Source organism: Piliocolobus tephrosceles, chromosome 9 (assembly GCF_002776525.5).
Source record: "Piliocolobus tephrosceles isolate RC106 chromosome 9, ASM277652v3, whole genome shotgun sequence".
In the NCBI taxonomy this organism is placed as follows: domain Eukaryota; kingdom Metazoa; phylum Chordata; class Mammalia; order Primates; family Cercopithecidae; genus Piliocolobus; species Piliocolobus tephrosceles.
Genome location: NC_045442.1, coordinates 10,719,888 through 10,746,775, shown reverse-complemented (window position 1 = coordinate 10,746,775; position 26,888 = coordinate 10,719,888). Strand labels below are relative to the sequence as shown.

At 40.3% G+C, this 26,888-nt stretch overlaps 1 protein-coding gene across 1 annotated transcript in view; it reads left to right on the top strand.

Annotated features, from left to right (window-relative positions):
* Nucleotides 1–23,305, top strand: part of ACADSB (acyl-CoA dehydrogenase short/branched chain) — a 37,866-nt gene extending 14,561 nt beyond the window's left edge. Inside the window, exons 2-11 of the mRNA XM_023224445.2 lie at nt 2,519–2,678; nt 5,944–6,044; nt 8,713–8,919; nt 9,455–9,625; nt 11,296–11,421; nt 12,649–12,741; nt 15,462–15,551; nt 19,268–19,405; nt 21,220–21,319; nt 21,854–23,305. Coding sequence (XP_023080213.2) covers nt 2,519–2,678; nt 5,944–6,044; nt 8,713–8,919; nt 9,455–9,625; nt 11,296–11,421; nt 12,649–12,741; nt 15,462–15,551; nt 19,268–19,405; nt 21,220–21,319; nt 21,854–21,924 — 1,257 coding nt within the window. The 3' untranslated portion in view covers nt 21,925–23,305. The remainder of the gene's footprint in view (nt 1–2,518; nt 2,679–5,943; nt 6,045–8,712; nt 8,920–9,454; nt 9,626–11,295; nt 11,422–12,648; nt 12,742–15,461; nt 15,552–19,267; nt 19,406–21,219; nt 21,320–21,853) is intronic.
* Nucleotides 23,306–26,888: the final 3,583 nt, after the last annotated feature.

Below are 26,888 nucleotides of genomic sequence, written 5' to 3'. Positions count from 1 at the left end.
ATGAATCTAAAATCACTGCTGTGTTTTGAGTGGTCCTATACTTTGTCAGTAGCAGTATTGAAACCAAGAGGCTCGCAGTTGTGGGAAAAATAGGTATTAATGTAAGATCCACTGGCTTTTAAGTTTCTCAGTAGTGAGCTTTCTTTTTTTTTTCTTTTTAAGATGGAGTCTCACTTTGTCGCCCAGGCTGGAGTGCGGTGGTGTGATCTCAGCTCACAGCAACCTCTGCCACCGGGTTTCAAGGAATTCTCCTGCCTCAGCCTCCTGAGTAGCTGGGATTACAGGCGCCTGCCACCACACCTGGCTAATTTTTGTAGTTTTTAGCAGAGATGGGGTTTCACCATCTTGGCCAGGCTGGTCTTGAACTCCTGACCTCATGATCTACCTGCCTCGGCCTCCGAAAGTGCTGGGACTACAGGTGTGAGCCACTGCACCCAGCCCCGTGAGCTTTCTTTTAAAGATAAACTTAGGTACAAAGGTGATATATTAACTAACAGACACACAGAATTCTGTCATGGATTTAGTGAAGTAAATAATTTCCCTTAGAAGTAAGAAATGTGGGCAATGTATTACAGTTTTTGAAATGTAGTAGGTAAGTTTCATGAGCCTTTTGTGAAGAAGACTAGTTGATGCATTCTTTCATTCGTTCAAATATATATCAAGAACCCCATTCAAGGCTGCACTACCAGCCAGTGAGCAGACTTGGCCCCCATGCTTACCTCTCTTCCTTCTCCAATTTTTTTTTTTTTTTTTTTTTTTTGACAGAGTTTCGCTGTTGTTGTCCAGGCTGGAGTGCAATGGCACGATCGTGGCTCACCACAACCTCCACCTCCCGGGTTCAAGTGATTATCCTGCCTCTGCCTCCCAAGTAGCTGGGATTACAGGCGTGCACCACCACGCCCGGCTAATTTTGTATTTTTAGTAGAGATGGAATTTCTCCATGTTGGTCAGGCAGGCCTCAAACTCCCGACCTCAGGTGATCCTCCCACCTCGGCCTCCCAAAGTGGTGGGATTACAGGCGTGAGCCACCATGCCTGGCCTCCAATTTCTATTCTTTCCCTCCTTTCTTCTTTCTTCGTGCCAGCTGCCACCGACCATTCTCTCCCGCTGCTGCTAGCGGCATTCTTCCCCTTCTTGAGCCCCTTTGCACCTCGATTCTTACTTCACTTCTCCTTTATCCTTCTTTTTAACTCTTCCTGTCCATCTCATCAAGAAGAAAATACCTTATGTCCCCTTTGTCCTCCTTTCTAGCCCAAAGTTCTCCTGTCCCAACTCTGTCTTTAATGAGAAAAAATGTTCCATGCCACTTTGCCCTAAACCAACTCCTACTTCTGAAAACAAAACAAAACAATTAGCTAGGAAAATGGAGATGCATACCACTTTTCTTCTGACTGGCCAATGTTTCTCGTTCCCAAGTGAATCCAGAGCAGAGTATGTCTGCTCCTAGGCACGTAGTTGCAAAGATTGACCAACGTGCAGCCAAGATTGACAGTGGTTTCAAACGCAGTGACTCCTGCACAGCTTCTTTTTCTTGACTTTTCAGTGTGTAATCAAAGCTACTGAGAAAACATATTTCAGTGTGTTACTACGTTTGTTACAGGATTTGGAACATTGTAGCAGGAAGGCACTCTCATAGCGGTCAGACGGCTCCAGGTTAACTAGATCGTTACTGTTGCTGTTTCTGTGATGACCACCTCCACTTCTGTGTTCTTAGCAGCTGTGGTAGAAATAGTCATTACGGTGTATTGAGCTCTTACTATAGGCTAAGCCCTTTTATGGATGGTCTTACTAATCCTCACAAAACTCCAAGAGGTTGGTATTTGCATTTTACAGGTAAGGAAACTGAGATTCTGAGAGGTTTTAACTGAGAGGTTAAAAATCACTTGCCCGAGATCACATAACTTAAATATCAGAAGCTAGGATTTGAAACTAGTTCTTTCAGACTTCAGAGCTTATTTTCTTAATCTTTATGCTGCCTGTAAGATGCTAGAAAAAAAAATAGCCGCAGAAATTACAAAAGCCCAGCTGCCTGGGCTCATTCAGCACAGGGCAGGTATCTTTATGTCATCACCAGCTCCCTGGGCCCACTCAGAGCAGGGCAGGTAGCTCTGTGCCCTCGCAAGAGAAGGCTCTTGACAATGGTCAGTTTTAGACATCAGTGGTGTTATAGTTCCAGTTTCCCTTTCTAAAAAGTCAGTGAAATGTGAAGTACATTGGAGAATGAAATCTTTTGAGAAAGTTCTGTCTCCTTTATTGGTAAAAGTTAATTATCTAGGAAATTTGTTTATTTAAAATAGCTCATTGCTGGATAAAGAAGGTATCACGTCATGTTAACAAACTACTTTGTGTTATGTTTAAAAGACTGAATTTTAAAATGCACTAGGTTAAGTTTCCTTGTTTTGGTGACATGAAATATAAGAATGGGTTATAAAGTTATTCCCAAAGAAAATGATATTCAAGTACCTTTTTGTGTGTGTGTGTGTATATGTTCCCTATTTAATGGGGGCTGTTCCTACAGCTACGAAGAAATTTCCCAACTTGTTTGTCTTCTTGGAAGATTCCTCCTCATGTCTCAAAATCTTCCCAGTCAGAAGCTCTACTCGATATAACAAATAATGGATTACACTTGGCTCCCCTGCAAACACTTACAGATGAGGAGATGATGATAAAGAGTTCAGGTAAGTAAATTTATGAGTATCACCTTTTTCTCCCCAGACAGGATCTCTGGAGCACAGTGGCACAATCATGGCTCCCTGCAGCCCCACCTCTGGGCTCAAGCTATCCTGCGTCAGTGTCCTGAATAGCTGGACAAATGTCACCTTATTATTCGTCTGGTCATGAATTGGGTCTACAATATGAAGTCACATATGACAGGATTGAAAGATACGTTCATCTAAATTTGTGAATGTAGTTTTTTTGACATAAATTCTTTTTGAAGAAAAGCAATGCATATCCAAGATTAAAATGACGGAATAAAAGGCTATGTAGTTAAAAGTGAAGGCTTTCCCGCCCATGTTCTGTAGTTCCCCAGTTCTTGCCACCTTGTTACCAGTTTCTTATATAGCCTTGCAGAGTTAGAAGTACATTTATATTCCACTTTTCTTTAGATAGTGGGGTTTTTTGTTGTTGTTGTTTGTTTTTTTGAGATGGAGTCTCACTCTGTCACCCAGGCTGGAGTGCAGTGGCACAATCTTGGCTCACAGCAACCTCTGCCTCCTGGGTTCAAGCAATTCTCCTGCCTCAGGCTCCTGAGTAGCTGGGACTACAGGCACGTGCCACCACGCCTGGCTAGCTTTTTGTATTTTTTTTTTTAATAGTAGAGACATGGTTTCACCGTGTTAGCCAGGATGGTCCCGATCTCCTGACCTCGTGATCTGCCCACCTTGGCCTCCCAAAGTGCTGGGATTACAGGCGTGAGCCACCATGCCCAGCCTAGACAGTGGGTTTTCATACTTCATGTGGAATTTAAATTTTACCTTTATCTATGAAACACCTGTGGTTGAAACAGGGTGCCTGAATGAAGCAGAAGTTGTATATCACTAAACCTTAAAGCAGTTTGCATTCATTTATTTATAGGTATAGGTGTAGGTGTAAAATTATGATCTATTTAAAAATCCGTAGCAGAACATCAGAATGTTGTTCTTAGAGAATATGGATGGTAAGTGTATTCGTTTTCTATTGCTGGGTATTGAATCACTCCAAACTTAACAAGTTAAAACAGCGCCCGTATAGTGGCTCACAGTCTGTAGGTCAGAAGTCCAGCTGGAGCAAGTCCAGGTTCAGGGTCTCAGAAGGTCAACATCAGTGTGTCAGTTGGACTGTGTTTTTGTCCGAAGCTCAAGGTCCTTCCAGGCTCCCATGGTTGTATCAGTACACAGTGCTTTGCAGTTGCAGGGCTGAGGTCTTGTTGCCCAGCTGGCTGTTAGTCAGAGGTTGTCCCCAACTCCTGGAGGCCTCCTGTATTCCTTGCCATGTGGTTCCCTCCATCTTCAAAACCAGTAACTCTCCCTCCCAGCATCAAGTCTCTCTCATCCTTAAAACGTGTTTGACCAGAAAGAGCCCCATCTTTCTTCGGGGCTCGCCTGATTAGGTCAGGCCCCCCCAACTGTCATCTCCCTGTTTTAAGGTCAGCTGATTTGGGAGCTTGATTGTACCTGTAAAATCAACTTCACAGCAGCACTTAGATTCATGTCTGAATAACTGAGAGAGGACATGTATACAACAGTGGCCGGGAATCTTGGCACTGTCTTAGAACTCTGTCACAATAAGTAAATTTCTTTTCTTTCTTTATTTTTTGAAATGGAGTTTTGCTCGTTTTGCCCAGGCTGGAATGCAATGGCACTATCTCAACTCACTGCAACCTCTGCCTCCTGGGTTCAAGCGATTCTCCTGTCTCAGCCTCCCAAGTAGCTGGGGTTACAAGTGCGTGCCACCACGCCCGGCTAATTTTGTATTTTTAGTAGAGATGGGGTTTCACCATGTTGGCCAAGCTGGTCTCGAACTCCTGACCTCAGGTGATCCACCAACCTCGGCCTCTCAGAGTGTTGGAATTACAGGCTTGAGCCACTGCGCCCAGCTAGTAAATTTCTTTTCCTTTGCTCCCTCACCTTTTAGATATGGTCTCAGGGAAGTGAATTTGGGATGGCTAAGGAAAAACAGGGTGAGTCGTCAAATAGTTTTACATAAATCAAAGAATTTGCTTAGAGTATCTTGATTCTCTGTCTTCAGTCGTATTTATTTCTTTAGTACCCACCTAGTCTAAGCACAGAAGCAATAAAGATGGGCAAGAAAAAAAATCACTGCTTTTAAGGAACTCAGAGTCTAGTGGCAAAGACAGTCAAATAAAGGAAATAGTTTCCAAATAACATGGTAAATGTCGCGGAGGTATTTGGGGAGCAAAGCAGAGGACACCTAGAATTTGCTAGGTGTGGCAGAAGCGGGCTAAGGAAGCAGTCAGGAAAGGCTTCTCAGAGAGTGTGGAGCTTGAGCTGTACCATGAAGGACAAAGTGCAGTTGGCCAGTTGGACAAGGGAAGGGAAGAGATTCTACATAATGGGAGTCGCCCGTGCAGAAACAAAGGAATACTGAAGCAAGCCACATGCACTAAACTCTGAGTTTAACCCTGTTGCCTTCTCTACTGACTTGGTATTACGTTGGTAGTAACCCTAAGAAGATATTTTCATCAAAATGAATTCTAAATGCATCTAAGTCTTAAAAACATTAAAAAATGAAATAGTGGTTTTCAACCGGGGCAAGTTCGCCCCCAGAGGACATTTACCAATATTTAGAGACATTTTTGATTGCCACAACTTAGAAGTGGGGATGCTCCTGGCAGCTAGTGGGGTAGAGGCCGGAATGCTGCTCAACATCCTGCAATGCACAGAATAGCCTCACAACAAAGACTCACTTGCCCCAAAATGTCCATAGTGCCAAGGTGGAGAAACCCTGTTCTGTATGACCACGCAGCTATGAAAAGGACCAGGTTAGATGGGATATGCTGACATAGAAAGATCATCAAGATATAGTTGAGGGAAGCAAGGCACACACCAATGTGTATCTCCTGATTCCTATGTGTGAACGTGCGTGTGTACAGGTAAGTATAGATGATTTTCAAAGAAAAGTTTTCAGAAAGAATACATAATAAATTTAAAATTAGTCACCTTTGGGTAGAGTGGAGCATGGCCTTCGTGTTTCATTTTGTGCTTGTGTTTTTGCACCATCTACACATTATCATTTATTTTGTGATGTCATCAAGAGTTACAAAGGGATATGGGGAACTACACCTTTCTCTGTTGAAAAGAAAACTTTATAAATTCTATTTTAAAAATATAAGAAGGGTACCTGTGTATATTTTAACTTAGTTAAAATGTAAAATTTTGTCAGCAAAGTATTAATGTGACTGTAACTTTAACATAGACTTATCAGTAATTATTTTTCCTACAGTTAAAAAATTTGCTGAGGAACAAATTGCACCTTTGGTTTCAACCATGGATGAAAATTCGAAAATGGAGAAATCAGTAATACAAGGATTATTTCAACAAGGGGTATATTTTATAATTTTTCCAGTTTCAAGCTTTTATAAAAACATTTTGGTGTTAAAATATAGGCATATTTTTAAATTCAGGAACTGTAATGATAGCACAATGAACCCTTCATTTCCCAGTCAAAATTACCTGTTTTCTTTTTTTGATTGAAATCGTACTTAATATTTATGTACTTAAAAGTTTTTAAAAACGGGATTAACATTTTTAATTGGAAATACTATATATTTTAAAGAAAAGTTTGGAAGTAAGATGGTAATTTATTTGTATCTTTAGACCAGTGGTTCTCAACTGGGGGCAGTTTTGCCCTCCAGGGGACATTGGGCAACGTCTAGAAACATCTTTGGTTGCCACAGCTGAGGTGTGCTACTGGCATCTAGTGGGATAGAGACAAGGCATGCTGCTCAACATCCTGTAGTGCACAGGACAACTGCCACAACAAAGAATTATCCAACCCAGTGCCACCGTGAAGAAACCCTACTTTAGATAGTAACATTTCATAGCATAGTTTATATTCTACCTGAATCTCTATGTAAGTGATAAACTTAGAAGCAGAGGTGATACATGAATTCCACATTAAGCAGGCAACAGATTCCTATCTTTCCAAGTCATATAGCTCTTTAATGGAAATACAACATATGAAATAGATACAAGTAAAACCGCTCTCACTGTGATAGGGGAGAGGCTATTAGCATAGGGGCTTCTAGAAGAACATTTTTTAAATCACCACACTCATCATTTCTCACTTCTCCAGAGGTATAAAATATTTTTTTTTTATTTTTAATACTAAAGATGTCCCAGAACAAGTGGCTGGTATTCAGAGCCATTGGCCTAAATCTTGTCTGCCATCCGGTTTGAAAAATAACCATTGCCACTTAGCTAGATAGTTTTATTTATTTCTGTTTTAAAGCAACCAGCTTTTTTTTATACCGTGCGTAGTAGCGATTCTTCCATCTTTCTTTTAGCAGTCAAACTCTTGGGAAAATGGAATCTTGTGTGGAGCCATAGTGGTCAAACAGGAGGCCGATGTGGAGAAGAGATGGACTCTGTGAGTCCATTCCTCAGCCAGGTTTTATTTCTATTGTTTGCAGACCCTCTCGGCTTCTGGAAGCAGTCTCACGGTTTCACAGCGTGAGATCTTCCCTGTGGTGGTCGTTTCTGCAGCGGGGCCATCTGCAGAGTGATGCATTGCCTGCACCCTGCTACTCATCTCCACAAACCGCTGCTGCGCAGATGCAGCCTCACCTGCCTGGTTACTCCCATTGTCATGGCTTTTTGGCATAATGGCTCGCAAAAACAATATTTCCACTTCGGGAGAGATTAGTGACTTTTTTAGAGAAGCAATGTCTCTGACATCTGTTCAAGACATTGTAATGAGGTAGCCAGAGTGCCCTACTCAGTCCTCAGGCAAACCCAGATCCTTCCGTTCTTCCTCATTTCTGGTTTTATCACCATTCAGTCACTCCCATTTCTGGTTGTTTTCCTGTTGTAGCCCAAAATGTAACAGCCACAGCCCTGACTGCAGCATAGTGTGACTCCAGGAATGTCTAGAGAGAAACTAAGAGAATTATCCTTCTTTTAACAGCGGTGGGCTTTGAATTACACAGGCACACATTCTCTTTGTGAAATTGAGAGTACTATGTGAGCTTCAGTAGTGACGGAACGGGGTTGTTGGAAAGGCTTGGCTGGCACTGGTCATGTTTACAGGCACCTGTTCTTTGGCTAGTGTGACTCTAGCAAACACCACCACCTCTGCTAACCATCCTGAACTTTTGAAGGTGGCATAAAACGAATGGTCATTCAATTATTAACTTGTCGAAAAAGTCAAGGTGAAAGAGCCTGACTGGAAGAAACTTTGCCAAATGAAACCATAGACATTCCCATTGAGGAGTAGGCTATTTTCTTCTGGTTTCCTTATTACATTGAAATCAGCATAAGATGAGTAGGGCATGTTGAAAAACCAAAACCCCACCTACCTTCTTTAAGCAGGCAACAACAGTTCTTAGCAAGAAAGGTCATCTAAGTATATTTATATAAGATATTTTCTCATTCCATTAAGCTATACTTTAAAGCATTTTACCTTTCATTATTTTTTTAATCCCAAAAGGAAGCAAATGATGGAATATAATTTTATCCTTTTCAAATATACGGTTTCTGTTACAGATTTTTTTGTTACCTATGGAAAAATTGCCATACCAAATTAAAATAAAATATACATACAAAATTTTAAAATTAAGAATAAATATGGTGGCCAGGCGCAGTGGCTCACACCTGTAATCCCAGCACTTTGAGGGATTCAGGCAGGTGGATCACCTGAGGTCGGGGGTTCGAGACCAGACTGGCCAACATGGCGAAACCCATCTCTACTACTACTACTACTACTACTACTAATAATAATAATAAAATTAGCTGGGCGTGATGGTAGGCACCTGTAATCCCAGTGACTTGGGAGGCTGAGGCACGAGAATCACTTGAACCCGGGAGGTGGAGATTGCAGTGAGCTGAGATGGCGCCACTGCACTCCAGCCTGGGAGACAGAGCAAGACTCCGTCTCCAAAAAAAAAAAAAAAAAACAAATATGGTTACATTTTATTTTTTAACTTGTTCTTGCAAGAAATTTCCCCATATAAAAATAGCTTTCTTAATCTATGTTGCCTTGTTTTTTCTTTAGTTGATGGGTGTTGCAGTTGACCCAAAATATGGAGGTACAGGAGCTTCATTTTTATCCACTGTGATTGTGATAGAGGAATTAGCCAAAGTTGATGCATCTGTGGCTGTCTTTTGTGAGGTCCAGAACACACTCATTAACACACTGATTGGAAAACATGGAACGGAAGAACAAAAGGCCACCTATTTGCCTCAGCTCACTACAGAAATGGTGAGTTGAGATAAATTGTTGATCTAATGGATCTAATCTTTAGTAAGTTTACAATATTTTCAGGAAAAAAGTAGCTGCAATGTTGACCTTACTATCCAAGACCACAGTCCAGTATCATTAATTCAAGCAATGCTCAATAAATTAATGCTGCTGGAAAAGTACACTCTACCTCTTGTTTGCCACTTGAAAATGTAGAAAATAATCATCAGATAATAAAATTATTTCTTTTTGTCCTAATTATATTTTCTAATACCTTTGTTGATGGTTTCATTTACATTGTGATGTGTTTCTACTGTGATTATTAAAATCAATTTCAATGAGTATGTGTTTGTAAGTCTTTAAATTTGTCTTGGACAAATAGGGTATATTTTTGGAAAATAATACTTTCAGAACACCATTGCTATTTTCATAAATATAGGCTTTTTTAAAAAGCAGCTAAAGATTTGATTTACAAATGTCCATTTTTCCATAAGTATTTGTTATACAGAGTATAAATATAGTTATTAATTTGGACTTTTTTTTATCCCATATGTAGGTAGGAAGTTTCTGCCTCTCAGAGGCTGGAGCAGGTAGTGACTCATTTGCTTTGAAGACCAGAGCTGATAAAGAGGGAGATTATTATATCCTCAATGGATCAAAGATGTGGATCAGCAGTGCTGAGTACGCAGGACTCTTTCTGGTGATGGCGAATGTAGACCCTACCATTGTAAGTTTGAAAACGAAATTTCTTTCTTTTTCCAAACCCCTTCTTTTCTCTTTCTTTATCTTTTCATCCTTCTGTTTCCTTTTTATGACTTCATCTTGAACTCTTTAGTCTTCTCAGTACTGAAAACGTCAGACTTGAGCTGACGTTTTTTTGCTTTATTTATTAATCTCCTAAAGTAAATATTGTTGACAAAATTATTAGTTAGAGTTGGCCCACCATATCCATGGATTCAGCCAACTCCGGATTGAAAATATGTGGTAAAAAAAAATAAAATTCTGCAAAGTTCCAAAAAGTAAAACTTGAATTTGCTTTGTGCCAAGTACCATGTTGAATTCATGTGAATAAAGTGATGTGCATGCATTATATTAGGTATCAAATAATCTAGAGATGATTTAGAGTCTACCGGAGCATGTGCACAGGTTATATGCAAATATTACACCATTTTATGTAAAGTACTTGAGCACTGTCAGATTTTGGTATCCATGGGGGGGGTCCTGGAACCACTCCCCCACAGATATGGAGGGATGACTGTTTGTGGAGGACCAATTGTTACTTATCTCCTAATGTGTTATATAGTAAGCTAATCTTTTTTTCTTTTCCTATTTTTTTTTTTTTTTGATATGGAGTCTCACTATATCCCCCAGGCTGGAGTGCAGTGGTGTGATCTCACCTCACTGCAACCTCCTCCTCCTGAGTTCATGCGATTTTGCTGCCTCAGCCTCCCAAGTATGTGAGACTACAGGTGCGCACCACCATGCACAGCTAATTTTTGCATTTTTTGTAGAGACAGGGTTTCTCCATGTTGGCCAGGCTGGTCTCAAACTCCTGACATTGGGTGATCTGTCTGCCTCGGCCTCCCAAATTGCTGGGATTATAGGCGTGAACCAGTGCACCCGGCCCTAATCTTTAATTTTGTTGAATTTCCAATTTTCTATTTAGTAATGAAGAATTTAAGTACCTATTTAGTACATTTATTTTAAAGAATATTCAGTTGGAAAATAGACATATAGCAAAATGATAAATACATTTTTTCATCGGTAAATACAGTATTTTCACTAATGTAACAATTGAATTAAATTGTTAAAACTTTTTTCTTTTTTTTTTTTTTTTTGAGACGGAATTTCTCTCTGTCGCCCAGGCTGGAGTGCAAGGCCATGATCCCAGCTCACTGCAATCTCTGCCTCCTGGGTTCAAGCCATTCTCCTGCTTCAGCTTCCTGACAGGCACCTGCCACCACGCCCAGCTGATTTTTGTATTTTTAGTAGAGACGTTGTTTCACCATGTTGGCCAGACTGGTCTCAAACCCCTCACCTCAGGTGATCCGCTCAACTCGGCCTCCCAAAGTGCTGGGGTTATAGGCATGAGCCACCATGCCTGGCCTAAAACTTTACATAGTAAAATTAAATTGAGAACATGGCATTCTCATGATTATAATCGTGTAATAATAATTTTAATATTTATAATGGCCTCTGAAAAAGTAAAAGAAATGGTAAGGTTCTTGGATCTCATGTCCTCTAGTTGTCCTCATTTCATAATGCCCATGTTGCAATTCTGAGTCCGTTAGTATTTATTACTAAAGTCTATTTGTAGTTTTCTTTTTACTTAAACTCTTTAGAAACAAGGCGTTTTATAAATCCAAGTGGTAATAGCGTTTTAAATCTTCTTTTTAGGGATATAAGGGAATTACCACCTTCTTAGTAGATCGTGATACTCCGGGCCTTCATATCGGGAAACCTGAAAACAAATTGGGGCTCAGAGCTTCTTCCACCTGCCCAGTAACATTCGAAAATGTCAAGGTGGGTGTCGTAGACTAATCAGTAAAAGACTGATGTGAAATAAGCCTTGCGTGGAGCCACAGGAGGTGTGCAAGACAGGTGTCAAAATATTAAGTGGCTATAAGCACACGCAGGAGAGTATTTTGTAAAACCCTGAACAGTGCTCTTTAGTCATGACCAGACAAATGCACTTTTCACAAAAGTGGAAACCTTTCTGCCCAGAAGCTGTCCTGGGAAGCAAGTGTCAAGAATTCATACCCTTTATGTTTTATAACTTATGTACTTCTGACCGTGTGTACTTTATGAGCTTGAGACTTGTGAACCAAACGGGGCTGCAGAGAAGGAAGTCTGGTGTCAGTGCGCTAAAGGCCACAAGATGGGGGTGTTGCTCAGTGAGAACGGAAACAGCCAGGCTATTAAATGTGAGCAGCAGAAGATCCTGGATGTTAGTGCTGGTGCTGTAGAGCTCTCTGTAGGTGGGTCAGGTGGTGTCGGCTTTTCCACCACTCATCACAGAGCCTAATCTTTTTTTGCATGGCTGTGGGGAGCGAGGGTGAGGATGTCTTTACAGATGTCATTTGGGCTTCACTACTTCACCCCAACTGTTTTCCTCATTCTTACTTTCCCATTTCTTTCTCCATTCTTCCCTGTTCACTCCCCCAACTACCCATGTTGTAAAACTAAGTATAGTTTTTTATTATTCCTAATTCTTTGGTTTTTTTGAACTGTGAATAAGCATTTTCGTCTGTTTCTTCTCTCTTCCTCTTTCTCTTTCTTGTACATACACCTGTGTACACACACGTACACACACATATACCTCACAGTTGATTTTTATGAGGATGAATGGTCTGAACAGCAGAAAGGCTTACTACACTTGTTTTTGCAAGTATTTGCAGATTTTTGTAGTTCCTAATCTGTTATCTTACACTGTAACCTACAGATAAGAATTGGGTGGCAGGGGTGTTAATGTATGTTATTGATGAATTCTATGAGATTCCCTTACTCTAGATTCACTCATCCATTCAATACCTGTGCAAGGCTCTGGAGGATGCAGTCAAGAACAGCATGAACTTGAGTCCTTTTCCTCAGAGAGCTGTGGAAAAACAGTGTAGAGGGAGACAGAGATGCCGGCAAGTTCTGTGAGACGGCTAGCACACGAATTGGGAGTCTATGCCGACTTACAAATACATAATCAAAATGAATCGTGTAAAATGAAACTGAGAAATAAGTGCACATTTGTATTTTCAGGTTCCAGAAGCCAATATCTTGGGACAAGTTGGGCATGGCTATAAGTATGCCATAGGGAGTCTTAATGAAGGTAGAATAGGAATCGCTGCGCAGGTAAGTCCAATGTTAACTCTTCCGTGATGCGAGTCAATTAAAATGTGAAAAGAAAAAAATGCAATGAGACCAGTGAAAATTTGGAAGCTTGTGGACACAAGATGGCATCATTCCCTTACATGAGGGATAGAATGGCTTCTGATTATTTCTTTCAGATTCCCTTTTGGTCAATTATGTCAGTGTCTGTAGAACCAAACAATAGCTTGGTGGTAACAGTGTTTCTGCTTTGAGAACATTAAAGTATTATCTAATACCTGAACCAATAACTTTTAAAATGTATTGTAAATTAAATATAGCACTTAAAAAATATCTACTTTTCAAAGCATGAAATTCATTCTGGAAGGAATTTTTTACATTAAGGATAAATAATATTCATTCCACTGTGTAGTAAAGATCTCTTATCTATAGTTAATAAAAAATTTGTTGCTTACTGTTTTGCATGTGAAAACTGGGCAATTTTTTTGGTGGCACATGAAATAAAATAGCCACAGTTAAGTAGATATATAAAATGAGAACTATTCAAAATTTTTTTTACCAAATTTGGCTTTTATAATGCATATTGTGTTTTTCTATTAAGTGATATTAGTTATTTTCCGGATTAACAAAATTAATAAGGTCTTTGGCTTTACTACAGATTGTGTCATTTTTGTAGAGTGTGTGTATATATATATATATAATTTTTTTTTTTTTTTTTTTGAGACTGAGTCTCGCTCTGTTGCCCAGGCTGGAATGCAGTGGCACGATCTCGGCTCACTGCAAGCTCCGCCTCCCGGGCTCATGCCATTCTCCTGTCTCAGCCTCCAGAGTAGCTGGGACTACAGGTGCCCGCCACCAGGCTCGGTTAATTTTTTGTATTTTTAGTAGAGATGGGGTTTCATCGTGTTAGCCAGGATGGCCTCGATTTCCTGACCTCGTGATCTGCCTGCCTCTGCCTCCCAAAGTTCTGGGATTGCAGGTGTGAGCCACTGCACCCGGCCTTTGTAGAGTATATTTTTAATCAGTGATTATACAAAACTCAAGAACTTAGAGCTTTTCAATTTTGAAGATGTTGCATATATATTAGCTATTGGAATAAATATTAGATTATTACTCTAGATTTTTTTTCTGCTGCTGTTACTTTGCTATTTTTAGACCATAACTTAGTCCAGTTTTCCTACAATGCTAGACAGTGCGTCACTAAAGAATATTGTTTTATCAGTTCTCTTAAAAGTTTTTCTGTGATTCAACTTAGTTAGAGATGACATTAAAAACTACAATACTAGATCTCATTTTTTTCAGACATATAAATAATATAGATGTTCTGGCAATAAAATACACGGCCTGGGCTTCAGTCGAATTACTCCAAGTTATCTAATAACCTAATTAAAAGTTAAGGTCAGGTAGTTACTATGTCAGTGGATGCCTTTGAGAGGAAGAGGCACATGGAGTGTAACAGTGTACTGAAGGCATCTGTCCTCGAAACCTTGCAGGCAAAGAGAATTCAGTTTTTTTCAGTGTTTATAGTAGAAACATTTTACTGAGGTAGAAAAGCCCATTTTGATGGATAACTGATCATTTCAGTCTTCATTTCAATATAGGGTATTATTTATGTACAAATTTTAGCTGTAAGGGTATAGTGGCATCATCTTATCTCACAGCCAAGAGTGCAGTGATTCTGCTGCGTCATTTGAATTTGGGGTTTGTGGTCTTCTTGTGCCTTTAATTTTTAATTTATTATTCTGTTTTCTAGAGAGTTTAAAATAAAAGACTAAAAGAAAATGTGAACGAATACTAATGAAATAAATTGATAAGTTTGCTGGGCATTTCCCCCAAAAGCTTTTGCTATTGATTTTCTAAAACCATAATTTGACATAATTAGATAGTGATTTAATGGCTACCTAATGTTGACATTTAGAAACCATTTCTAAGCTTGCATCATATAATAGATATCAAAGTTGGTTAGCAGTGAGACAGTTCAACTAAAATTGTCACCATGTCCTATGTAAATTAATGTTTTTACTAGATGCTTTCTATGCATTGTTCTCAACCCTAGCTGTGTATTAAGTCACTAAGGAGTTTTATAAAGTTGAGGTTTAGGTCACACTCCTCCACCTACTCTACTCCCAAGATTTGGATTCAGCCATTTGGCCTGAGTGTCAGTATTGTTTTAAATCAGGTTCCCCAAATGATTCTATGGTGCAGCCGGGTTCCAAACCACTGCTCTCTTATGTTCTAATGTCCTTCCCGTCGAAGCTCTCATTAATCCTAATCATATACAACATAGATGGGAAGGTAGAAAGTTAAGAAGTGATCTTCCACATTTCACTTCTAGAAGAACTGGAGGGAGTTCCTCTACAGTCTTCAAGGCTGGTTCTGAGCAAAACTTGTATGGCTTATTTTATACCTGGAGAATCAAAGCTTAAAGAAGATTCCTAAAAAGTAATCTTAACCTAAAAAGGTTGTGTGAACACAACCTTGCTGGGAGATTTGCCTCTGCTAGAATTAAATATGCTCATATTCACATGAAATCACTCAAACTTTTCTCCCAATTATTGGAAGTTCAGTTCTACAAATGCAGTGGGCGAAGATGTGTTATGAACACACACCTCACCACCTCATCATCTCCAGTTCTTCCCCTACCCCAATCATTCCATTTATGTTTAGAAGGAATTCACAACTTGATAATTAAACTTATAACAAAATAAGAAATTCTGATTTCTTTTTTTTTTATCTATTAACAGATGCTGGGACTGGCACAAGGATGTTTTGACTATACAATTCCATATATTAAAGAAAGGATGCAATTTGGCAAACGACTGTTTGATTTTCAGGTGTGTAATTATTAAGGTCTTTCTGCTGCGCTGGACTTCCCAGCTTCCTGTTAATGAAGGGCTGTGTTGAAAGCCATGGAGGGAATCCCCTCAGGGGGATTTTAATGGGAGCTGGGCAGGGGAGGAAGGAATAGGTCTCAGGGAGTGTACTTGTGAATACCTTGATCTTTGCCAAGGGCAGAGGAGTAGTCCTTGAGGCCAGGCTGTGGTGTGATTCAGGATATCTTGGGGAGCACCATGAAGCTGTCTCCTCACTATTTCAGAAGCTCAGGGCAGGGGGTCTGGAGTCAGACTTCCTGGATTCAAATCCCGGTTCTTTTACTTACTAGCTTTAGGCTCATTCGAGTCTTAAACTGCCTCATCTATAAAATAACGATAAAACTACTTACTTACCCAGTTTTAAATGAGGTATGTGTAAAGTGTCTCACACATTGCATGAGTATAACAAGTGCTCAGTAGATGGTAACACTTGTTATGGGCCCCCATTCAGGCCAGAACCATGTGGTAATCCTCAGAGGACTGTACTTTGACACCTATGTCTCATGGAGGACACAGTTTGCTGCATTAAATACAAATGGGGTGCTCTCAGTCAAGCACTTGGGTAATACTGGTTTGGTCCAGTGCTGCGGCTTCTCAGAGTTCCCCAGGCAACCTGGGGATTCCTTGGTGGCAGTGGTATTCTTCCTGCCCTCCTTGAGGTCTTGCCGGCAGGGGCAGCCTAGAGTGGCAACTTACCAAACCTTTTAGGCAACCTGAAGGCATGTCACCTAAAATTCCAGAATAATTACATGGTTGCAAAACCTCCCTTAAGCAGCTCTAGGCTCCAAGTACAATTTCTGATTGCACTGCTAGCTGTCACGTTGCATTGTCTTCAGGTTTATAATAATGACTAGGCCTCCTATGAGCACACTCAGATTGCACATGTGTAGAGATACGAGGCTGTGGACAAGCACAGTCATTTCAAGACCCAGAAGGACTGAGCGTGGCAGGCCCGGCCAGTGCCTACCGCAGCCCATGCTGTCATTCCCATCTTATGCCTAGGAACCTGAAGCACATGGAGGCTGAGTTCCCAAGGTCATAAAGCTAATGTGGTACCAAAAGTAGAGGTATTTTTTTGTCTTGGCCTCTAGTCGAATTTTTATTATACTAGAGTACTTTCTCAGAGCCAGCTACCACAAAGATTGCAGTGAAAAAGACAGAATGTAAAGGTTGTTTTGAAGGGAGGCTTTTGATCTTCTTTATGCACAGGAAACTGTGTTCTTGTGCATATAGATAGATAGATTGATAGATGGAAGGGGTCAGGTATACTAACAGGTGTAATCATAATGACATCTTTAGAGATGCCTAGTAGGGGTAGTTAAAAGAACACTTGATTTTTTAAATTAATTAATTTATTTATTTTATTTTATTTTATTTTTTTGAGACAGAATCTCGCTGTGTCACGCAGGCTGGAGTGCGGTGGCGTGATCTCAGCTCACTGCAAGCTCCGCCTCCCGGGTTCACACCATTCTCCTGCCTTAGCCTCCCGAGTAGCTGGGACTACAGGCACCTGCCACTGTGCCTGGCTAATTTTTTGTATTTTTAGTAGAGATGGGGTTTCACTGTGGTCTCAATCTCCTGACCTTGTGATCTGCCTGCCTCGGCTTCCCAAAGTGCTGGGATTACAGGCATGAGCCACCACGCCCAGCCTAATTTAGTTTTTAAAAATTTTGTGGGTACACAGGTACTCACAAACATTTATGGGGTACATGAGATGTTTTGATAGAGACATGCTATGTGAAATAAGCACATCGAGGAGAAGACATTTTGATCTTAAAAAGCAACATTATTATAGCTGTATAATGCTTTCATTAAAGTTAGTAGAGTTTTTTCTAACACGTTATCTCATGTTTGCTTTGCATGCATTCATTCATATCTTTCTGACCTCGAGACTACATGGTCCTTGAGGGTAGAGACCAGCCTATTCATCTTTATTAATTTCAATTGTTTATTCAGTATAGATTTATATAGCATGTTCTCCATGCCAGGCCTTGTGTTCACAATGTAGTTAGGGAATGAGTATTCAGCAATGGTGAGTTCTTGTAGAGCAGGAGACATGCCTCAGTCACTTTCCTGCCTCTCTCGGTACTTAATGTGGCAAATGGAATAGACAGCATGGATGGTGACTGTAAGTTTAATTGAACTGAATGTATTTTGCAAAAATAATCAGAATCTCTGAGTTCCACATAAAAAGCCAAACTCCTAGAACAGTGATACTTGTATAGAAACAGACAAATTCACTGATGGAACAAAACAGAAAAGCCGGAAATAGACCCATGCATGTATGCAGATTTGATGTATGATAGAGATGGCATTACAAATCACTGAATGGGAATATTCTTTCTGTGTGAGAAAATAATGAAACTGTATTCCTACCTCACACCATACACAGAAAATAGATGTCAGATGTAAAGACATAATGTTAAAAGCAAAACTTTAAAGATTTTAGGAGAAAACAGAGAATATCTTTATAACTTCATAGTAGGAAAGGTTTTTGTAAACGGACACAAAAAGGACTAATCCTAAAGATAAGATGGGTGGTAAGATTGGTAAATTTTTTTCCTGGAAAGATGCTATAAAGTGAAAAGATAAATCACAGGGGAGAAGATATTGACTCTACACATAGGTTTGTGGGTGTTTAATTTACTATTATGCTTCATAGCCTACATATATGGAACATCGTCTTTTTTGTACATATGAAATTATCGTGTGTATCACATATTTCAGGAAGAGAAAGAGAAGAATCTGTAGGGTATTAACGAACAGTGCTGTTTTTCTCCAACTTGTCCCTCCCTTTTGTTTAGGAAAGGCCATTCCTGGCATTTGTGTGTGATTGCCTTAATCAAGGTTCACTGTCTTAATATTCATCACACATTATTATAATTATTTGTCTGTTCTCCCTGCTGGACTATATATTATAAATCATGAGAGCAAGGAACTCTGGCTGTAATGTTCAGTGCACTGCCTCCGTCACGCTCAGGGCGGTGCCTGCCATCCCAGAGGTGCCCAATAACTATCTGGGTGGATGGATAGGTTAGGCATGAGAAACATTTCAGTTTGTAATAAACATCTGTGCCTGTTATTTCCAGGAAATTGTTTACAAATGTTAATGTTTGTATTCTGGCTCACTAAGTTAACCGTTGTTTCTTTTATTGGCAAACATTTAGTGTGGACCTAATCACCCTCTAAAATTTCAGGGCGGTAGTAATTGGTGCTTCATATACTCTTCATTGCTTTGTAGCTAACGTCTTTTAATGCCTGGAAGCCATATGCAAAATCAGAATTTTCTTAACTCAAGCAAATATAGAATATGTTCAGAGTTTTGCTGTGCCAGGATTAATTTAAGCTCAAGTTTGATCAAAAGAGAGTTGAAATAATTATTAAATATAACAGTCAAGTGTTTAAACCTAACTTTATGATACTTTACTATTTAAATCTTCATAATCGTGAAGAATTACATGAACTTTGAAGTTTTTCTAGGAAAAGAGGATTTAACGTTACTTATAATGTCACATTTCATTTTAGATTACAAATTTTAAAGTGTTTAAAAGACGTGACTGTGAATTTCCTTTGGGGTATATTTTGAGTCTGTCAGTGTTGTATATCTAGGCAGGACTTTCAGGTTGAGGTGCTTTTTTGAAATCATAATTCTCTTAACTTGGGCCTGACTGTTACAGGGCCTCCAACACCAAGTGGCTCACGCGGCCACCCAGCTGGAAGCTGCAAGATTACTAACATACAACGCTGCTAGGCTTTTAGAAGCTGGAAAGCCATTCATAAAAGAAGCATCAATGGCCAAATACTATGCATCAGAGGTAAAAAAAAAAAAAAAAAAAAAAGGAAAAGAAAAAGTAATTTAGCCTTCTTTTTTTTTTTTCCAGATATATACTTATTAACATTTTCTCTTGGGATTGTTGATTGTACTTTGGTTGTTTTTCAAGTTAAGATAACATGGACTCTTACTTCTTATAATAGAAAAGGAAAACTGCCATAGGAAAACACTTGAATTCTGTGAGGTCTCAGTGATTCGTTGAGTAGCCCAGCTCAGATAGACCACCCATCTCAAATCCATGGCTGAGCCTCCTCTGAATGAGGGTGTCATGCCTATGGTGTCAAGTTCAGGCAAAGTGAATGCCGTGGAAGACGATGGGTCCATCATATGAGCAAATCAGATTTAAAACACCAAGAAAAATTGTCTAAAACTTTCTACTCATACATTGGCTTTCTATAGCTAACACATTAGACTGTGGCTAGAGAATTTAGCCAAATCATTGGGCAGCTGTTTCGCAGCCTCAGCGGTATCTTACTCATTCCATGGCTTTAAATTCTCATTTAACCTCTCCAGCCCATAAATTTAAATCTCCTGCCTCAACTTCTTTCTGAATTCCAGACTAACATGTCCAACTTCTGCTTCACCATCAGAACCTGAACGTCATCTTGACTCCCTGCTTTCCCTCACCCCATACATTGAGTCCAGCATCACCTCCTGTGAATTCTACCCCACAGATGAATTCTACCCCCAAAAGATTCCTTGAAAGGTGTATTTGTCTCCCTCTCTACTGCCACCTCTGTACTGCAGTCATCTTGCTGCTCTCCTGGTCCCTGGTGCTTCCTCCCATCCAGCCTCTCTCCTTTTTCAAAGTGGCAGCGAGGCCATGTCACCTTCCCGCTTGAAACCCTTCAGTGGCTTCTCACAACAAATGGAACTCTATCCGTTCTAGATTTCAATTGCTGCTATAACAAATTACCAAAAAGTCAGGGACCTAAAACAACGCCATTTCATTTTCTCTCACTTCTAGAGGTCAGAAATCTGAAGTGGGTCTCACTGGAATACAGGGGCTGCCTTTCTGCCGTTCTGGGGGGCAGCTGTTTCCAGCTTCTAGGGGCTGCTCACATTCCTTGACTTGTAACCCCTTCCTCCGTCTTCAAAGCCAACAATGTGGCGTGTTCAGATCTCTCTCTGACTCTGCTTCCTGCCTCCGTGGTCATGTCACCTTCCATGACTAACTCTCCTGCCTCCTCCTTTTCCTTATAAGGACTCCTGTGATTATATTACAGCCACCCAGATAATTCAGGGTAATCTCTCCATCTCATGTCCTTACTCGCATCTGCAGAGTCCCTACTGCCATGGAAGGCAGCATATCCGCAGCTCTGAGGGATAGGATGTGGACGTCCTTGAGGGGCCATTCTGCAGGGTCTCTCGCTCCTCCATTCTCTTTTCACACTTCACCCCAGTCCCAGCCCACTGGCTGGCTCAGGGGCTGGAAATTGAAGAGTTCATTCTCCCCTTGGAGGCTTTCCACATGTTGGTCCTCAGCTTGAAATGTCCCCTAGCTCATCCGTTAGGCCCCCAGTAAACATTTCCCGAATAAATGATATCCCTCAGCAGGCAGATTCACGTGAACAATGCTCTAATTTCTTAAGAAAATGGGGATTTAGTGAATTAATAGTATGTTTTGCAGAAATGGTATGGGGAATGGGACTGAAGAGACAGTGCTAGTTTAGAAGATAACTTCAGTCCTTCCAATGCCACTAACAGTGCATCCATGTTGCTGAAAATGTTATCCAGAAGTGTTTATCATGTAGAAGTTATGTGGTTTCAGTGTGTAATTGCACTTGCTTTTGGTAGATTGCAGGACAAACAACCAGTAAATGTATCGAGTGGATGGGGGGAGTAGGCTACACCAAAGATTACCCTGTGGAGAAATACTTCCGAGATGCAAAGATTGGTAAATAGATATTTATTTTTATTTTTATTTTGTTGTATTTGCCTCTGTAGGTATTTTGGCTGTTTTATTTGTCAATTTTATCCTAGGCAAAGGCAATTTTAATTTCTTCAGTATATGTTTATTGGCTCTCTTTACATGGCTGGATTTTTTTCTTACCTTGTCCTTCAAAAAAAAATTGTTCTGTGCTTTTTTTAAATATCAAATTGCCTTTTTAAATGCCTCAACAAGTTTTTTAGTAAAACTGCCACAAGTAACAGTCTGAACTTATGCATCAATAGTTGAAGAATCAAAATCTTCAACTTTTGATTAAACTTTAGTCAGTTTAATCCTGATCCTGGACATCAAGAAACCAAGTGGAAAATTGTCATCTCTTAGTCAAAATTACTCTGTGAAATAGTACTATATTCAGGGGACATCAAGTGATGTGACTAGTAACTGTTTTATAGCAAGCGCAGAGGTGATGTTTATAGAGCTATTTCTTGTCGTAACTGTGTGCCAACTCCTCATTGTCCCTTCTGCTTCCTTTTGCTTAAGGTACGATATACGAAGGAGCTTCCAACATCCAGTTGAACACCATTGCAAAGCTTATCGATGCAGAATACTGACGTCTGTAGGAGTAGGACCCCTCCCTGGTGTCACTGCTGTGAAATTTCAAACTGTTGTGTCTTGTTGGGAGTAAGTGCCTTGCATGGGAATAAACTTCCACAGCATTCAAATATTTTACTGAAGCCCTTAGTCAGGGTTCTGGGGGTTGGCCTTTTTGGTTTTCTTTTTTCAGGCTGTTTAACTTAGGCACAGGAGATCCACTTTTAAACTTGGGGAATAAGCACCTGTATTTTTTTCCAAAACTGTTTTTAAAGCTCTATACATATATATATTTTTTAATTTGAGACGGGGTCTCACTCTGTCACCCAGGCAAGAGTGCAGTGGCTGATCTCAGTTCACTGCAGCCTCGACCTCCTGGGTTCCAGTGATTCTCATGCCTCATCCTCCCAGGTAGCTGGAACTACAGGTGTGCACCACCATGTCTCACTAATTTTTGTGTTTTTAGTAGAGATGGGGTTTTGCCATATTGCCCAGGCTGGTCTCGGACTCCTAGCTTCAAGGGATTGCCCACTTTGGCCTCCCAAAGTGCTGGGATTACAGGGATAAACCACCGTGCTTGGCCGGATATTTATATTATCATTCTAGTTTCAGAGTATACAGAAGTTTCATCCCATCATTTTGAAAAATAAAGGTATCTGAAGTACAACATTACTTATAGAAATAGTTACTTTATATTCCTACTAAATCTTAATCTTGTGGCATCAGAGGAATATTTGTTATATAGTAGGCAATTTTTATCCAGTACTTTATAGATTCAACTCTAAGTTGCAAGTGAGGTCAAAACTGATGAAAATTTATTTAGAAAAATCTAAAAATTCTGGTTTTAAATATGAGAATCAGTGGAAAATAAGGGTATAATTTTGTAGGTCATATAATGGAAGAAAATATTATTTTAACAATGTAAAGCAATATGATTTGTTACTATAATTGACCTGTATAAAAGATACATTTCATGGTGGTTTCAGTAGGTCATTTTAAAAACCAATGTACATTAATTTTCAAGTATAAGGTTTAAGTAATTTGATTTAATAATCAGAAAATATTCAAAACAGTGTTGGAATATTCTGTCATGCACTATTTTTCTGTTGACAATTTCTGTTAATTGAATACGGTTTCTTCAGTCATGGTTATTGCACTTTATCCTGAATAATAATTCAGAAATTGGGTTTCGGTTCAGTGATTCTCAAGAGAAAGATCTCTTGCCCATTAAGAAGCGTATCAAAATCTCATAAGAAATGAGGGAGGGAAGGGGGCTGTAGAGTTTGAAAAAGTATATTCAATATTAAAATAATTTTATATTTGGGAAAGCAAAAATGAATGTATTGTTTTGCTATACAGGTTATAAACAGGCAAAATCAATAAAATATATACCTGGTTGTACTAGTCTGTTTTCATGCTGCTGATAAAGACATGCCCAAGACCAGGAAGAAACAGAGGTTTAATTGGACTTAGAGTTCCACATGGGTGGGGAGGCCTCAGAATCATGGTGGGAGGCGAAAAGCACTTCTTACACGGCGGCGGCAAGAGAAAATGAGAAAGAAGCAAAAGTGGAAACCCCTAATAAACCCATCAGATCTTGTGCTTATTCACTATCACAAGAATAGCACGGGAAGGACCGGCCCCATGATTCAGTTACCTCCCCCAGGTCCCTCCCACAACACGTGGGAATTCTGAGAGATGCCATTTAAGTTGAGATTTCAGTGGGGACACAGCCAAACCATATCATTCTACCCCTGGCCCCTCCAAATCTCATGTCCTCACATTTCAAAACCAATCATGCCTTCCCAACAGTCCCCCAAAGTCTTAATTCATTTCAGCATTAACCCAAAAGTCCACAGACCAAAGTTGCATCTGAGACAAGGCAAGTCCCTTCCACTTATGAACATGTAAGATCAAAAGTAAACTAGTTACTTCCTAGATACAATGGGGGTACAGGTATTGGGTAAATACAACCATTCCAAGTGGGAGAAATTGGCCGAAACAAAAGGGTAACAGGGCCCATGCAAGTCTGAAGTCCAGCGGGGCAGTCAAATGTTAAAGCTCCAAAATGATCACCTTTGACTCCATGTCTCACACCCAGATTACACTGATGCAAGAGGTAGGTTCCCATGGTCTTGGGCAGCTCCGCCCCTGTAGCTTTGCAGGGTACAGCCTCTCTCCTGGCTGCTTTCATGGGCTGGCATTGAGTGTCTGCGGCTTTTTCAGGCACACAGTGCAAGTCGCCTGTGGATCTACCATCCTGGGGTCTGGAGGACAGTGGCCCTCTTCTCACAGCTCCACTAGGTGGTGCCCCAGTAGGGACTCTGTGTGGGGGCTCCAACCCCATATTTCACTTCCGCACTGCCGTAGAAGAGGTCGTCCACGAGGGAACTGCCCCTGCACCTAACTTCTGCCTGAGCATCCAGGCATTTCCATACATCTTCTGCAATCTAGGCAGAGGTTCCTACACTCCAGTTCTTGCTTTCTGTGCACCCACATGCTCAACACCATGTGGAAGCTGTCAAGACTTGAGGCTTTTGCCCCCTGAAGCCACAGCCCAAGCTGTACATTGGCCCTTTCAGCCACAGCTGGAGCAGCTGGGACACAGGGCACCAAGTCCCTAGGCTGCACACAGCATGGGAACCCTGGGCCCAGCCCTTAAAACCACTTTTTCCTCCTGAGCTCCAGGCCTGTGATGGGAGGGCCTGCCAGGAAGTTCTGTGACATAGCCTGGAGACATTTTCCCCAGGGTCTTGGGAATTAACATTAGGCTCCTTGCTACTTATGCAAATTTCTGCAACCAGCTTGAATTTCTCCCCAGAAAATGGATTTTTCTTTTCTATTGCATAGTCAGGCTGCACATTTTCCAAACTTTTATGCTCTGCTTCCCTTATAAAACTGAATGCCTTTAACAGCACCCAAGTTGTCTCTGGAATGCTTCGCTGCTTCAACATTTCTTCTGCCAGATACCCTAAATCATCTCTCTCAAGTTCGAAGTTACACAAATCTCTAAGGCAGGGGCAAAATGCTGCCAGTCTCTGCTAAAACATAACAAGAGTCACCTTTGCTCCAGTTCCCAACAAGTTTTTCATCTTCATCTGAGACTACCTCGCCTGAATTTTATTGACAATATCGCTATCAGCATTTTGGGCAAAGCCATTCAACAAGTATCTAGGAAGTTCCAAACTTTCCCACATTTTCCTGTCTTCTTCGGAGCCCTTCAAACTGTTCCAACCTCTGCCTGTTACCCAGTTCCAAAGTTGCTTTCATATTTTTGGCTGTCTTTTCAGCGATGCCCCACTCTACTGTTAGCAGTTTACTGTATTAGTCTGTTTTCACACTGCTGATAAAGACATTCCCCAAGATTGGGAAGGAAAAGAGGTTAATTGGACTTACAGTTCCACATTGCTAGGGAGGCCTCAGAATCATGGTGAGAGGTGAAAAGCACTTCTTACATGGTGGTGGCAAGAGAAAATGAAGCAGCAGCAAAAGTGGAAACCCCTGATAAACCCATCAGATATCGTGAGACTTACTATCATGAGAATAGCACAGGAAAGACTGGCCCCCATGATTCAGTTACCTCCCCCTGGGCACCTCCCACAACTTGTGGGAATTCCAGGAGATAAATTCAAGTTGCAATTTCAGTGCGGACACAGCCAAACCATATCACTGGTGATGCCACTCCTTCAGTATTAGGGATTCTCAGTCAGAAGAGACCCCTTCTGTGGTACACTTCCTGAGTCCCCTCAGGAGGGAGGTGGACAACAGAGAAATGAGGGTTTTGATAATTTCTGGAAGAAAAACATGCGTTAGAGAGGAAAAATGTTCCCAGGCTCATGCAGTTGCTTAGAATAATCATTACTGTTAAAGGAGAAACATTTTAGTACTTTAATGAAAGGATAATGTTTATTTAAAAAACCTGACATTTCCAGAGTAATTTTGCTTTGCACATTCATGTTTATTGAAGTGGACTAATTTCTATAATGCAAATCAGAGTTAAATATTAAAAATTGTGTAAATACAATTGACATAGGAATTATATTAAAATATTAGGAAGAAACAAGGACAAATTTAGACCTTGAATCCAAAGAGATAAAGCCTACTTGACTTTCAAATGGAGAGATGATGAAAACCCACTCATTCAGTCTTTCAGAACAAAAAGACCATAATCTGATGAGTAGGAGATGGATGAAATGCCCTACAGAGGCCTTGGACATCTTTAATTTCTGTGATTATGTGAAAGAGGTGGACTTTACAGATAATGGAGCAGAAGCCAACATTAGTAAAAAGAATCCCAACTTCTTCCTGTAGAATTAGAAACATGTGAAAGTACAGTAAACCTCTTGTTCAAATTACCAGCATCAGAGAGCTTCCCATTTGCATCTGGACCTTGAATTTATATTTATTGATCAAGTTCTAATTTGTATGCATATTTTGTGCATATTCACAAATAACAGTTAAAATTAATTATGTATTATAGTTAATATATGCACCTACCTTCTTCTGTTAGTGAATCAGTAAATGGTAAGATGTGTTATTTTATCATTTTTCCAAAGAGAATGGTGCCGGTTTTCCCTGTAGTTCTTGCATTATAGCTTTTCTTCTGATAACCATGACTTCAGGAGCTTTAAAACTATCTATCTTGCATTTGTGTCTGGTGGAGAACTAGCCATTGGCCTTCTGAAGCCTGCCATTGTGGTTAATTTGAGGATTGGGCTGTCTTGGTGCTCAGAAGGTAAAGAACTGTTTGAGCAGATGTGTGTGGGCGGCACTGGATTCCACCCCACTGCCAAGTTAGTATTGTTAGAGATTTCATTTTACAACACAAAAATAAGCCCGTGTCAAAGATTTTTAAATTATGGAAAGTTAAACCTAGAAAGACCTTAGAGAACCAGCCACCCAACTCTCTCATTTTAAAAGTGAAGGATTCATAGCACAGATTACTTGCCTAAGATCATCCAGGAACAAAGACAAGAATCCAAAT